Source organism: Falco peregrinus, chromosome 6 (assembly GCF_023634155.1).
Source record: "Falco peregrinus isolate bFalPer1 chromosome 6, bFalPer1.pri, whole genome shotgun sequence".
NCBI lineage: Eukaryota > Metazoa > Chordata > Aves > Falconiformes > Falconidae > Falco > Falco peregrinus.
This window is the reverse complement of record NC_073726.1, coordinates 8401517-8417720: the sequence shown is the minus strand read 5'-3', so window position 1 is coordinate 8417720 and position 16204 is coordinate 8401517. Positions and strand designations below refer to the sequence as shown.

Sequence of the window (16204 nt, the reverse complement as noted above, 5' to 3'; positions counted from 1 at the left end):
ATCAGACAATGGCTCCATTGCCTGATGGCTCCTGTGCTAAATATTACTGCCTCTGTATGGAATTGGGTTGTCTAATCCAATGTGGTGTTCAAAATAGTATGGGCGTGTTTCCCCACTTGCTTTTGATATCTTAAACCATAAATACTTATTCCATCATGTATTCTATTAAAAATTCTCTAATAGCAACCTGAATAGTCATTATAAAAGCAAATTCCCAGTCATCTTGTGTTGTAATTTCAGGCTCTAATCCTGAAATTGTTGCGTAGTTCAGAGAAAGCAGAGTCCAGCTATAATATTGCTTTGCTTTGGGTTTTGTTCCTGTTTTGTCAGGTGCACAAAGAAGGCAGACTGTGGAACAGCCGATAAGGAGAACCACTGGCTGTGGAGTCCAAGCGGCACATGCATGACTATCATTAGTGCAGACCCTCTAAATATGAGTCGCAGAGCCCCTGCTAAGGTATGGCAAGAAAATGCTTTCCCTACATGTTCTTGAAGCACATTGATGTGACTACCAGGAAGCTTAATATTTGCATTTCTTTATGCACAGTGGAGACTAAGAATAGGATCATGTTTTGGATATCTCAGTCTCTGGCATATCTCACAATGCTCTTTCTTGCCTGCTGTTTTTGCAGGCTGGTAGTTCATGTTTTCTTCGAAGAAATGCTCTTTTTGACCTTCTGTGTAAACCAAAATGATGCACTGGTATGGATGATAAAGCACTTACACTTATCTGAATATTATTAAAGTCTTGCACAATGTTGTATAACCCATAAAAAGTAATTGATAGGGGAGATTTCATGCTGCCCTTTCAGCTTACTTGAGCATAAACTTAAGTAAGCAGTGAAGCTATAAGCTGTTGCTTTAAAATCAGTGGTAGTTTTGCCTACACAGCAAAGTCTGTCTGGGTACATGAGGAAGGTAAATTCAGCATGCAAAATGACTCTGTGGCCACAAAACTGAGTGTTCACGGTGTGACCAGGGTCAGGGTGTCATAACTTGCTTGAACTCCAGATGAAGCATGCCAGTGCAGACTGAGGGCTTCCTGGGGCTGCTCAGCAAGTAAAATCAGTAAAATGGCTTTTAAGCCCTCTTAAGCAGAAATGAAGGGACTTTCATTCAAGTCGCTGTAATTCCATTCCTAAATGTTGTAAACAGCATTATATTAAAGACATTTTTATGTTGAATGAAAACATTACTAGAGTGTAACTAATCCACTTAAAATCCATACCTTCTCGTAGCTCAGATCTTGTCAACTTGTGTTGACAAGTCTCTGGTGTCTCATATGAGCATCTGAGGCCAAAACACCTAAAACCCAAAACCAGACTCAACTTCAAATGAGCATTTACATGCTGCCTGCAACATCACTAATGCCACTGTTTCCTCACGATTCCTTTACTCACCAGAAAATGTTGCAGCTCATAACATAGTGGAACAGTTTCAATGAGAAAGGGATGATTGTTATTTCTACTGGCAATGCAAAATGGAAAAAGTTAACCTGCATAATTAACACATCTGAAGCATTAAATAGACAGCATCCAAAATTGCAAGAAATCCATTAATTTCATCCAAAATTCATACTTTCCTTGCTAAGTTTTCCCATTTCATTTTGCTTTTAGTTTCACACATGCATTCTGTATTGGTAATTTTCTCAAGGACGTTAAGACCTCACCATCACTCAAGAATCCTTTTTCAGCAGTAAAGATAGATCTCAGTGGGTTTATTGGATGTACATTGAGTCTTGAGGAAGCCAATTTTTCTGTCAGCCCTTTCAAACTCCAGCTTTTCCAGCCCATCCAGCCTTGGTTTCATTATGCACTAGTAACACCTAAGGTTAATGTAATTTTAATTAAGTTTGTCAGGATTTCAGTGTTAACTACTGTGTTTACTGTTGCTAAACTGGATGCTGAGGACAAGAATAAAAGGCTTTGGGTGTGTCTGTACAGACATTTTTGTTCTGATCTAATGCATTGACAGGACAAGAGGGTTTTGTACCAGTCTAATTCGACATAGACCCAGCCTGGAAGAACTAGTAGAGGTACAAGAAAAAAAGATTAACAGATGGGAAGAAAGAAAAAATGAAAAGGAGAACCATCTGCTGTGATACTAGCCAAAATATCACCACTGACCAAAAAAGAAGAGCAGTTGACATTCTCTGACAATAAATCCTACCGGGTCTTGGTTAATTTCTTTCAAATATTTTACCTTTTTTTAAATTTTGTTTCCAGGTGGAACTGACTGTAAGTCCATTGCCAACTTTGACTCAGAGCGACCAGGTTTTGTGTACATTTGGTGAAACAACCCATTACGCTCAAGTAAAAGAAGGGGTTATTGTCTGTGATCCACCCGATATAATTCCTCCAACACCAAAATATCAAGGTAAAGAAGTATTACTTTATTTATATATCTATGTATAATAAAAGGAAAGAATGTAGCCTGCTGGTTCTAATGTGGTGCTCTCATACGAGCTGCATACAAGTGTTTTTTTCCTCTTCCAGTCCCTTTCCCCAGATAGTCTGTTGCTGAACTGTCCTGTGAAAAATTAAAAAAAAAAAAAAAAAGATTTGTTCAAATTTTTCCCATTGCTATATTTACAAGCTGTAGCATTCACAGTGTTTCTACCAGGAACCTGAAACAGGAGATTGGCAGAGGTGTATGCACAGAGCCAGAGTGGTGCTATTCTGTGTTCCAAACAAACAAAACCCAGCTACTCTAATCTTACCCTTATCATTCTTGAGTTGTGGAAGATACAAAGTTTTTCTCTTGATGTCTTAGTTTTGCCCTAGTCAGCTGTAGTTCAGTGACTTGTTTTCTGGTCCATGTCAAAGGCTGTCCTTTCTCTCGTAAAGCCTTCTGGCCTCTTCTATGTGCCCTCCAGCTTCTGCAAAAGTAAGACCAGTGGAAAAAGATGTGATCGTATAATTAAAGGCTGTATCATTGTTCTGAACCGCTGATTATATGCTTAAGGTCTGTTGCCAACCATAATTCTTGTGCTATTTCCTAGACAGTTCTTTAAGTTCATACATCATGATGCATAAACACATGGAATAAAACTGTTAACACAGCACTGTTTATTATGTATCAAGTTTAAAAAAACAAAAAGAAAAACCCAAAAAAACAAGTGGTCTTGGAGCTTGCAGGGGTACCTGTGAGGATATCCCTTTTATATGTATAACAACAGCCATGAACTGTCAAAGCAATACTTAGAAGTACTTTTTAAGATAAGTTTCAATTTTCTTAAGACTGAAACTGGTCAAAATCTAGTTTTATTTGCAGGAAAAGTAATGAAGGTAAAATCTCACTCTTAAACTGGCTGGGGTGTTTCACAGTATCAGATTATGCTAATCGTTAAAGCAGCACTCTGTTATTTAAGGCCAAATCACATTCCCTAAACATTTTGTAAAGCAGGACATAAAGCAACCAGGTTGATAAACATGACATCTTGATATCTTCCAGCATAAAATATGCAGCTAGAAGCCTGTTAGGGATGGCATTAGAGTAACCAAGTCACCTAGAAATAATACGTCTCTCTGAGTTCGTTGAACAGGGACCCATCTGAAAGGGTGTCCAAAAGTAATATAAATATGCTCAGAAGCTTGGCAGACACTTCAGAAGAAGGCAGATGGTTATGAACACAGGCAGTGGTTCCTGGCAGCATGTGACAAAAAAGTCCTGAGCCATCCACTTACTGTTAAGTAATCCTATTGAGTTTGGAAAAGTCTGGGTTACTTCAGTTGTGGTTGGTTCCAAAGGGACTAGGACGTATCTAGAGAGAAAGGATGCTTTTTTGCAGTCCTGTTGTTAGGAAATCCCCTGGCGTTCCTACCAGTCTGAAATATTCAAGGGGACCCAATGCAAGCAAAGGTGACTTCCGGCCACGAAGCTGATGGTCTTCCAAGAACCTGTTGAAGGAAAGCAGAGTTTGAAATTGCTCAATATCTTGTGAAATAGCTTGTCACAAGGGCTCAATGATTTCTGCAAAAGGTATTTCAAACAGCTTTGCTGAGGAAAGCACCAGTTTCTGACGATAAATTTTCCATTCTTAGTTCAGTAATAATCCAGATGAGAAGTACATTTGTGGAGAAACCATGTACAGTGAACTGAAGATCACAAGTGCCTGTGGTAACTTAGCTTTGCAGGCCCTGTTAGGCATTAACCACAATGATCACTTGCTTTAATTCACATGATGATGACAGTTTTAATCCACGAATGAAAGAAGTAATTTTACATGCAGACATATTCATATTTAAGAAAATGTTTTATTTAAAATGACTGTTCTCATGCCAGTTTTCATCTGTATTCAATTATCTCCTTTCTCAGTTTTCCTTGTTCTTCTAGACTTTTTAAAATTCTAGCATGATGATAGCACCACTGAGAAACACTTCCATAAAACTAAGCTATTCTGTGATTTTGCTTCTTCTCTTTATCTCATCTCGGCTTTTCTTCTGACAGCCACGTGCTGAAAATTTTGTAAAGCTTAAAAAGACAAAACAGAGCTTATAGATATAAAGTCTAACAGGTCATGAGATCTGGAGCGTCAACAGTATTGTTAAATATTTGCTTATGTGCTGTAAAATAACAGAAGTATTATCATTGTATTATTCAGCTCAAGAGCTAAAGAATTCCACCACCACTTAGATAATTCTTTTTCTTTTGTGATAGATCATGTTTCAGTTCCACTTCAGTTAACTTTTGAAGAGAACAAGGTATTTTTTGCGTCACATACTTACCCTTTTTATGACTGTGAAGAAGCAATGAATCTTTTTGAAAATCAACCGTAAGTACTTCAGCTTCTTAACTTAGGTGTTTAGATCCTGTAGCATGGTGTTTCAGTTAACTGGCAGCTGAGTTGCTCAACCATTTCATAATTAAGGCTTTAGCCCTCTCAAAATCTAATGTCCAAATCCTTTTTCTTACATTTTAATGGAGCTTTTAAAAGGTTGAAGAGCAGCAGGTGAGCCGGTAACGTAAAACACGTGGAAAAGGACTATTCATGGCACATATAATTAAAGGCTAGTTTATTGGGTTGCCATTTCTGTAGCTGCTAATGTATCTGCAGGTGAGCTCTGCGGACATCTGCTTACCTACTTGTTCCCTCAAATGATGAATTGGTGCTTTGGGTTGTGGTGCATTCAAATAGGACAGTCAAAGCTGGCTCTGCCGCCATCATCTGCCCTGCTGAGGTGATGCTGCCCCGGGGCAGGCGCAGCCAGCCCACAGCCCGCTTTGTTCATCCTTGTGTATGAAGGTTGATCAAGATCATTTCCAGTCATCTCAGACTCGATCTCAAAGTTTGTGCGAGATGCTGTAGTTTTCTGATCCTTGCTCAAATATTTAAGGGAGAAATTAGCTTTTGGGGGTTCTCGAACTGTTCTTACTATGAATTTTTCAGCTTAAAATAGTAAGGACACTATAACAGATTGATCTAGCCTCCATGAATAAAGATGGAATTTCATTTACTTTTTTTGTCAACCGGGGAAAAAGCCTGACAGTTTGTCATGACTATCATGTTATATTTGTAGATGCTATTCCTGTGCAAGCAATAGATGGAATTGCCAGTGGGACTGGAAGAGACATATCTGTGAAGAGTCCTCTTCAGTACAGGATGTGATTAAACAAAATATGGTAATGTTTAAAAATAAGATTATTAGGTTTTTATTAGAACACTTCTGTATTTTCTTTACTTTCTCTCTCGTATCAGTTGGTTGAATTAGGGATTTTAAAATTATTCTAAAGTTAACTCCAGAGTGTAAGGTGGGTTTTTTTAGTGACAGTGCGGGGGTGGGAATTCAAGGGTGTGATTGAGGAGGGGCAGTGAGACTGAATAACTCCTGAAAGGATATTTTTGTTCCTTTTACTATTTTGCTTCAATGGGAGGAACAAGATTTCAAGGCTGAGAAAGATAATCACCCACAGCTTTGACATATGCTGCAGTCATTTTTAGCATGTCTAATTTGAAAGGGTGTAATCAAATCTGTCACTGTATTTTAAGCATGAAGTTCTTCAGAACAATCATTCCATTGTCCGAAGGCCATTGGAGCTTGTTGTGATAAGACTTTTTATTTGGAATAACATATAAAATGTTTCTCTCACCAGGAAGAAGAATGCCCACAGTTTCTAAATCCTAACCCTCCAATAATACCTATGGAGTACCGAACGACGGTGTATTTCGAGGGAAGACATCTAGCTTATTATCGGGTAAGAAGATTAATTCAGTGCTAGCTGTCGTTTGAATTCCACTTAAACTGCAGCCCACACCCCTAAACTAGAGCATTAGTTTGTGTTCCTTGGAGATCCTGCTCATAACTGTTTTTAAAGAAGGAAGAGAGCTACATGCTCAAGTTTGATATAATATTGGTTACTGTAGTAGAGTCATCACCAAGACAGAACCAGAGCTCGACAAAATATTTTAACTACTAGGTGTTGGGGGGGTGGGGGGAGTTTGAAGAGTGTAAGTTGAACCTACTGAAACACCTGACAATTATTTTTCATCTAATGAAATGAGAGAAGATTTAGGAATTGTGAATGTGTCTTTTCTTTTTTCTAATTAAATACTGGGGTATTTTTGTTCTAGAATGACATCACTTTTGTGCTTAATTCAGTTCTAATTTTTCAAACAAAAAAATGCACTCAGAAATTAAATGGTTCTTAGTGTGAAATGCACTCAGAAATTAAATGGTTCTTAGTGTGAATAAAACAATCTTTTACTTTTCTTTTTGTGTGTGTGCGACCATCAAACCAGAGATCAGGTATTTTCTTAGATGTAGCAAGGGTTTCTCAGTACTTGCTTCCAGAAAGTAAATTACAAAGCTTCTAAGAAGCCAGACTTTGACCTCAAGCTTTTAATTGTTTTATAACCCAGACAATGCATACAATTTTATTGTTACTTTGATAAAAATAAAGTTTAAACCTCACTTCTTTAGGTGATAGCTCAAGTATTGTTCTATTACTATTGTTTGTTTCTGTGTTGTCTTTGTGTAAATGTGAATTGATGATAAGATACACTGGAGATTGCATCGATTGCTTTAACTACCAGCCATCTGTCCAGGGAAAGAAGGCTCTTGGGTTTTGAGGGTGGGTTGGTTTTTTTTTCCCTTTCTCAAATTGAAGTACTGTACAGCTTATGACGTCCTTCTATCACCTCTGCTGTGCCTGCCAAGGGGTGAAAAAGGGTGAACAGGTCTGGGGAGTAATGTAAGAGAGATATTCAGAGAAGGGTAAAAAGCAACCTGCAAGCACTGCAATCATATGAAGTGTATCACTACACAATACATATAGCAAGACCATGCTATACAAACATATGTTCAAAAATAAACATTTTTGCTTGAAGACCTTAAAATATATGTAAGCAAAGAAAAGCAATTTGGTGAATTTGGTCTGTTCTCTGAGATGCCGGGACAGGTCCTTGGTAGGATATCTGGCTGTATGCAAGATGTGGCTCACAAAACTTGTCTTAAAGGCCACAGCTAGCTCTGCTAAAAATGGACAAGTATTTCAAAGAATTTACTCACATTTCTGTTGTTTAACATTGTGAAGAGCTGTTTTTCTGCACAAGAGGAAAATCTTTCCCTGCTCACTTGATGTAAGTGGAAGTACCCCTTCTCTGTCAAGAACAAATTCAGGGCAGATGCATAACCTAGATATGCTGGATTTGACTTCCAGAGGACCTTTTTCCTCCAAGGAGAAACAGCAGCAGGAACCCAAAACCTCCTTCATCTAGTTTATCATTCTGTGAATAAGCACTTTAATCTTTCTGAACTACTAGTAGAGGAAAGGGAATGAAAAAGCTTCTGTCCTTTTTTTTTTTTTTCTCTGTAAGGTATCAATTACATTTAAGAAAGGCAGAGATGTATCCTGTGGATTGAATGCCCTGTCATGGGCAGCAGCGTTTAATGGTTTGCCTACAGACCAGACTTAGTATGCATTTATTTAACTTGGAACCGGGAAGGCTTACATGGAATTCAAGTCTCTGTAAGAAGCAAGATGAATGCATAGGCCCTAGACTGGAGTTTTGCTGGAGAGCAATAAGTGTCACGTGATTTCAGAATAATTTTTCTTAGGTGAGAACAATGAGGGAACACCATCTCTGTCATGGGAGCAGCTCCATACATCCTGATACAGAGATGCATTTTTAGGCCAAAATAATAATGCTTTCAGTGCCAGGACTTGAACAGGCACACACAGTGACTACAGCTGTAGATACAGACCTCTAAGTATATGCAAAAGCGATAAATAAGGCATGAAATAGTTGTAATCTTACAGGCACTTATGCCTGTGGGGTCATGCTACCTGAAGCAGTTACTTTGTTTACTGAAAGTTCATTTGAGTAAGGACATAACCTACATTCAGCCTCTGGTAAACATCTCATGGAGGGCAAGGTGGCTCAGGAGAAGCCATGGACGGATATTTTGTATGGGTTGGCCTGCAGCCTAAAAGCAAAACAGCACAAGGCTTCTCATGTGGAACGATTTTGCCACAGGATATGCTGGGCATTACAGTGTGTTTGGAGCTAGCAGCCATGCAGCTATGAGCACGTTTGAAGTCTTTCTTGATTAAGACATTGGTATATATCCATTTTTCTCCTATTTTCCTTGCCTAAATTCTTGCTTAGAAAAAGCAAAAATGAATGTTCTGTTACACTTTGAACTACTAACTCTATTATCTTGGCTTAATCCGTGCTTTGCTTAAAAGAGCAACACACAACCTGCTTTGTCATGGGTGACTAAGTACACTAGCCAACATTATGCATGTAGCATCGCTGTTTCTAGGTGGAGATCAGCAGTGAAGGTTTGGGTTTACTCAGTGAGTAGGAGAGGTGGATGGGTTCTAAAATGGCTGTTGCAGAACAGAAGGTGGAAGAATAAGCTCACACGTTTAGCATGCACCTCTTAACCTGTGAACCCTTACAGTACAATGAATAAACCTCCTCATAAGGGCTTCCCCTGGGGGGGAATAGACTAAAAGAGGAGCAGCTGTTGACTGGTTTTCTGCCCCTCCTTCCTACTGAAATTCTTTCAGTAGAAAGGAGAAGTAAATCCAAGCCATTGTAGTTTTCTTGGGAATAGCCTTAACCAGGACAAGCGGTTGAGAAGAAAGTTTAGTACTGATCAGTCATATTGCATGCAACTTCTGAGAGGTATTCTCTGAGTCCTTGAAAGATTGGCACAGTAGAAGACACAGGTGTACCAGCATCAAGATAATCTTTTTAGCCCTCCAAAGATTTTTATTAAGAGTAATTTCCCATTTGGATTTGTCTTTGTCACGTGTACCTGATGTGTAACCCACTTCCCAGTGTTTGCTATGTGTCTCTGCTTGCACCCAGACTGCTGAACGTGAGCTCTGTGGTCTTCTGCTCAAGAGACTGGCATAGCAACTCCTGATTTCAGTTCACTCCAGGTAGCAGATGTCGCATTACACCAAAGCTCCCTTTCCCTCCCTCCTGTTAAGCATGTGGGAAAGACTTCATGCAGCAGCAGCAGAATTTGAACACTTTTGAAAAATACATGATGTATTGAGATATACAGAGTAGGGAAAGCGAGGTAATGTTCCTCAAAATAGAGATTCATAAGGTGCTTTAAAACTTGCAGTATGTAGATGTTTTCTGTACAGCAGAACAGGCTGTAAAACTTTCAGAAAAGGCTTTTCAGAGCTCAGTCAGTAGCTTATTTTTTTTTATTCAGCTTCTGAGAAGGAAGAAGTAAAAAATCTGTTCCCCTCTGACATAAACCTCCTAGAGACTAGTAGGCCTTTACCTGGTTAAAGCGCATGCTCCTCCTCAGCCCCAGCCTTGGGGGGCTCTTGGGTCTGCTGCCAACCTGTTACAGTGAAGGTGCAATAGGAAAGGTTTCCACAGCACCAATTGGGTAAACCTAGTGGCCTGTAAGTTACCAGCGATTCCAGCATTGAAGAAGTAGCTACAAGTAAACAGTATAAGATGCTCATATGTAGAGGAATGAAGGCAGTGGGTTGATTGACATTGATAACATGCAGCTGTGGCCTTGCTTCAATGGCAGTGGGTTGATTGACATGGACAATGTGCAGCTGTAGCTCATTCCCACTAAGTGGTTAAATAGCCCTGTGGAGCATGAAAGAGGAGGCTGGATGGAGGAGGAGTCTGCAGAAGAAAGAATCCAGTAGCAGGAGGAGTGTGGTCTGGTCTGGTCTCATCTCGGGAGGATGGAGAAACAGCTTGGATAGTAGAATCTGACTCATGATAAAGCCTTTTTGCAGCTTGCTAGTTTTGTTAGTGCTGTGACAATTGGTGCCCCATCTGAGGGAAACTGATTTGGACTTGAACTGCAACACTCATACATAAGGCTTGGATTACAGCAGGAGATAGCTTACCCTTGGAGCAGGAAAGAGTAATCAAGTAACCATTGGGGTTTTTTGCCACATTCTCCAAGACTTGAGGAGCTCTGGACAAAAGCAGGGACTAGTTTTTTACATCCACAGAAGGCATCAAAGTGAAGCTCTCATGAAGTTCAACAAGGTCACTGGCAAGGTCCTGCACCTCAGTGGGGGAAACGCCCAATATCAATATGGGTTGGGGGATGAATGGATTAGGAGCAGCCCTGAGGAGAAGGACTTGTATGGATACTTGTGGATGGCAAATTAGATAGGAGGCAGCAATGTGCTCTTGCAGCCCAGAAAGCCAACCATATTCTGGGCTGTGTCAAAAGAAGCATGGCCAGCAGGTCAAGCGGGCTGATTATTTTCCTTCACTCTGCTCTCATGAGCCCCCACCTGGAGTACTGCATCTAGCTCTGGGGTCCCCAGAACAAGAAAGACAAGAACCTGTTTGAGCAGTTCTAGAGTAGGGACATGAAAACTATCAGAGGGCTGGAGCACCTCTCCTGTGAAGACAGGCTGAGAGAGCTGGCGTAGTTCAGCCTGGAGAAGAGAAGGCTCCAGGGAGACCTTCTTGCAGCCTTTCAATATATAAAGGGGCTTATAAGAAAGAGAGACTTTACTAGGGCTTGTAGTGACAAGAGACAACAGTTTCAAACTGAAAAGGGTAGGTTTAGATAGGATATGAGGAAGCAATCTTTTATGATGAAGGTGGTGAGACGCTGCAACAGGTTTCCCAGAGAAGTTGTGGATGCCCCATCCCTGGAAGTGTTCAAGGTCATGTTAGACGGGGCTTTGAGCAAGATGTCCTCACCCATGGCAGGGGTGTTGGACTAAGGAGTTGAAGGTCCCTTCCAACCCCAAGCATTCTATGATTTTATAAAGGTGAGAGTGGTCTTATCCCCCAGTGGGTTCTGGTTTCATAAGTCTATCAACAATACTATCTGAAAATATCCTTGCTACTTGTTTCTTTCTCTGGTTCTTCTGTCAAAGATGTTAGCGTAGCTGACCTGTGGGCCACAGCAGAAGAATCACCCAGTGCAGAAGCAGCATCATGGGGTGACGTGTTTGGTTTTTAGCCAACTCAGTTCCTTGACTTAATCACAGAACAGATGAGCTGAGAGTTTTGCCAGTGCGGTGCAGGCTGGTACGTGCTGCAGCCTACAGGCAGGAATGAGTGGGTTTAGGGCCTAGGGAGAAGAGAGGGGTAAGAAGGTGTGTAGGAGGCAGGAATACCCTTATGCTCGTGCTGCCATCAAAGACTGTCCTGCGAAAACACAGCTGGACTCATGGTGAGACAGGAGAAACAAAGCTAGCAAGCTCTGAGAGATATTCAGTTCCATTTCCCATCCAAATCTTGCATTCCTGCTCTGCCCAGGATCCCTACAGAGAGCTCACACAGCTCTGTTAATAACACATCTGATGTGTGAAGCCATCCAGTATTCACATCTCTTGGCTTTTTCTTATTTCTCCCTGAAATGGAGTTCTAGACGTGTTCTTGTCTTATTAGTACTGTTTGGTGCTTCCACCGCTAATGAATGTTGGAGGGGTGCAGGAAAGTAGCAGATTGCGCTGGCTTGGTGTTTCACTAGCTTTGTTTTAGAAGATGACTTTAACTGGTTAGTCTTCTCCATTTGGTCTTATTACTTCCAGTGCTGAACAGAATATTGCCTGATGATATTTTATAATGCTTGATGATGCTATACAAATTCTAAGCTGAATGTTTCTCTTCCATAGGAGAAAAAATTTGTGGTTGCAAACAGCCAGTTTGAATTTGAAGCTCCTGTTGATGAATCACTTGAAGGAAAATTTTCATTCATGAGTAAAGAGGTAAATGCAAAATTACGATTCCCCTACCAAATATATTCAGTTCTTATACTCCTGTTCCAGTGTCTGTGTGTGTCCAGAAATATACAGGTAATAGTTTCCCTTAGAGAAGAAAGTGACCTCTGATAGAGATTCTTCTTTGGCAGCAGCAAAGGCAGCAACTTTGGCTCAGAGCTCCTGGGGTCTCCCTTCAAAGCCTTCGATCTTTCTCCTTTATTTCTCTATGTAATCCATGTGTTCATTGAACTGTGCCTGGAGAAATTCGGGACCATTATTCTTCTGTTCTTCCCTTTTTATGAAATCTGGTGAAATCATTGAGGATAAAAGATAAGAATTTCAGAGCTCTCCCTCTCCACACTCCAATTCATTATCTTTCCCATTTTACATCTGTAGAAATGGGAATGGTAACAATATGTTGTTGTTTGGCTACTTACTAGCTATGCTTCCTTCACTCTGGTTTATTTTAAAGAGAAAGGAAATAATAGTTTTTACAAATAGTCTATTTACAAAGCTCAAAGTTGGACTCACAAATGTTATGCTGGCTTTAACCTTTATGTCTTATATGCTTACTAACAGAGTAGTTCTGAGAACTAATTAGGTTTTATGCAGCATTTGAGCCAGACACAAAGTATTTGCTTTATAAAGCCATTACATTTTTTTTTTTTTGCTCGTTTTCCTTCCTACTGGGTTTTATTGCTCCTGTCTTTCAACAAGAGCAGAAGCTTATGTCTTGGAGCATGTGAACCTTGTGCTTTGACTATAACGAGGGGGTTGCACTGCAAAAGATGCAAGAGATTTCCCCTCCATGTGGTGCAAGTCTGGCATGTCCACAGAAGTAATGGGGCCAGATGGTGTGGGAAGGGAGAACTCAGCAGGGTCAGCAGCTGTACTTACTGAATCTGAACAGTACCTTTGCTACTTGGATGCTTGTAACCAAATGTAAATTAAATTAATGAAAAGGGAGTATTCAGACATTGTTGTCCCTTGGTGCTTGAAAATTCTGATTGTGAAGGATTATGATCATTAAAACATTTTTCTGTAAGTTTGTTTGGCCAAGATGAAAAGACGACCGTGAGGTTTGGGATAGCTTCCAAAACCTTCACAGCTCTGATTATTAAGAATCATAGAAAACACATGAAATTAACTTTGCCAAATGAAGGTATAATATCTGTATTGTGTCACCTTTTCCAGTTCTCTTATAGTGCAAATGAGACCCTACAACTTAACTTATCCATAAGAACCGATAAGGTCAAGATTGACAGCAAACTGATGGGTAAGTATGAAATACGGGTTTAACAGGTTAATTACAGTAAACAGAAATCTATTCCTTCATAATTTGGAGTCATGTGAATAAGAATGTTACCGTTGTAGGTTTACTGGTTTGGGTGAAATAATTAAATCTGACAGATCAAAAGTTATTAATACTAAACTCAAGAATTAAACATCAGTGTTGTCAGCAAGTTTGCTGATGATGCCAAGCTGTGTGGTGCAGTCAACATGCTGGAGGGAAGTGATGCTGTCCAGAGGGACTGTGAGGGGTTTGAGAGGTGGGCCCATACGAACCTCATGAAGTCCAACAAGGCCAAGTGCAAAGTCCTGCGCATGGGTCAGGGCAATCCCAAGCACAGATAAAGGCTCGGTGGAAAATGGATTAGGAGCAGCCCTAAGGAGAAGGACCTGGGGGTACTGGTGGATGATAAGCTCAACATGGCCTGGCGATATGCTCTTACAGCCCAGAAAACCAACCATATCCTGGGCTGCATTGAAAGAACTGTGGCCAGCAGGTCGAGGGGAGGCAATTCTCCCCCTCTACTCCATTCTTGTGAGACCCCACCTGGAGTGCTGCGTCCAGCTCTGGAGCCCTCGGCACAGGAAGGAAATGGACCTGTTGGAGCAGTTCCAGAGGAGGCCGACAAAAACAATTAGAGGGCTGGAGCACCTCTCCTATGAAGACAGGCTGGGTTGTTCAGCCTGGAGAAGAGAAGGCTCTGGGAAGACCTTTTTGTGGCCTTTCAATATATAAAGGGGGCTTATAAGAAAGATGGGGACAAACTTTTTAGCAGGGACTGTTGCAACAGGACAAGGGGTAATGGTTTTAAACTAAACTAGCTTTAAACTAAAAGAGTTTAAAACTAAAGCAGTGTAGATTTAGACTAGATAGAAGGAAGAAATCTGTGATGGTGATGAAACTTTGGAAGAGGTTGCCCATAGAGGTGGTGGATGTCCCATCCCTGGAAACATTCAAGGTCAGGTTGGAGGGGGCTCTGAGAAACCTGATCTAGTTGAAGATGTCACTGCTCATGAGGCGAGGGGGGTTGAACTAGATGACCTTTAGAGGTCCCTTCCAACCCAAACTATTCGGTGATTTGCAAGTTTGGGTTTGCTCTGAAGCACAATCCTAATAGCTTCACAGTTCAAATGTAGTTAGTAGTTTGCTTTTTTTTTTTTCTTCAATGGCCATTTCCCTTCCCAATGAACTTTTCCCCTCCAACAGCAGAAAAGGGGTCCTTCTCACTGCCACTTGTATGGAGTTCACCTGAAATCTCAACTTTCATTTGTGTCTCAGCTCAGACAGGTTTTGGAGTCTTTACATCTGCTGGTGATCAGCAATACACAGGAACGTTCGGTGTGCTTTCAGCTCATTACTTCATTCATTTCTGTGGCAAAAAAAAGTATATTAAGTGTTTTATAGACAGAGACTTGGTCTCTGATATAAATTCTTCTATTACTTCCAACATACGGCAATGAAGCAGTTATGTCTGTGAGCCTAGTCCTGAGCTGAGGCGAGGAAGCTCTGTCAAAATCAGTGGAGCCGTATCTGGGAGATGGGACCTACCTTATGCTCCTTTGGACTGAAGTTTAAAGCATAATATTGTGAAAACTGTGAGGCAGCACACTTGTTACTTGTGTGAGGAATCAACATCAGGAAAACTAATACTGCCCCAAGTAATTTCCCCTGCAGATTAAATCTTCAGACCGTATTTTCCATCTGTACAATATTTAAATTTGTTCCCTTTCTTATTGGCAGCATAGAAGTATGTGTTTAGAAGATTTTCCCTATGCATGCAGCACTTAAAAGAGGACCTGGCATGGATGCTATGGGGAGGTCACATTACAATCTTGCACTGTCTTATTTCCATTCCAAAGGCAGTATTTAAAACTGCAGAATTTTGACCAAATACTCCCAACATCTTTTCTCCAAGTCTGTGAAAAACATTGAAAAAAAAAAAAAAGCTAAATTATTAAAGAAATGTTATCATTCAAATTGAAATATAGAACCCTTGCAAGAGGGGAATTGAAAACTTACCAGCAAATGTCTCCCTTTTTTTAATAAAAGGGATTTTGTTTTAATCCAATTTCTTTCCTGCTTTTAAATTTCCTTGCCATATGAAATCCAGAGCATAGTGTGTTTTTCCGCATCTTGAAAAGAATTGGCTTTGGGTATATGGTTGCTGCTGAGAAGCACCTTTGAACCTGCCATTGAAAGAACCCTTTCTTTGTGTAACACTTAGTGAATACTAAGTTACAATAGCGTTTTTACATCTCAAGTCATCAGGGGTTCTGAACAGTATGAAATCCAATATATCCCTTTTATCCTTTGTCCTTTTTATCAATGATTTCACAGCTGGTATCTCAAGGTGATGGATAAGAGTTGGAATCTAATGAGTGGCTTGCTGCTGGTACATTTAATGAGCTGATCAGTGAACAGGGGGAGTGTTTAGTGCTTTAAGGCTGTAGCTTTCTCTGTGGCATTTATGCAACTGGAGGGGAGTGACGTCACATCAAGACGTTGCAGCACTGACATTGTTTGCTGAGGGATGGGATGAAAATCCCTATCCAGCTGATGAAGGATAACAAAATAATTCAGTAAGCGTATTCCTGTGCCATACCAGGTGGCCATGTGGCAGTGTGGGTGGGAAATGCAGGGTTTAGGAAGGCAAGGGGAAGATTTGCTTAACTATTACCTGCCGAAGTCCCTGTGCGGTAGCAACCTTTCAGTGTGCTGGATTAAGAAAGCAATCTAGTTCTTGCA

At 40.5% G+C, this 16204-nt stretch overlaps 1 protein-coding gene across 4 annotated transcripts in view; it reads left to right on the top strand.

Annotated features, from left to right (window-relative positions):
- PLXNB2 (plexin B2) overlaps positions 1-16204 on the top strand; it is a 268020-nt gene that overhangs the window by 196857 nt on the left and 54959 nt on the right. For all 4 annotated transcript variants that reach the window (XM_027782298.2, XM_055807634.1, XM_055807633.1 and 1 more), the window contains 7 exons: positions 331-457; positions 2226-2376; positions 4660-4774; positions 5520-5622; positions 6094-6195; positions 12082-12174; positions 13363-13444. In XM_027782298.2, coding sequence (XP_027638099.1) covers positions 331-457; positions 2226-2376; positions 4660-4774; positions 5520-5622; positions 6094-6195; positions 12082-12174; positions 13363-13444 — 773 coding nt within the window. The remainder of the gene's footprint in view (positions 1-330; positions 458-2225; positions 2377-4659; positions 4775-5519; positions 5623-6093; positions 6196-12081; positions 12175-13362; positions 13445-16204) is intronic.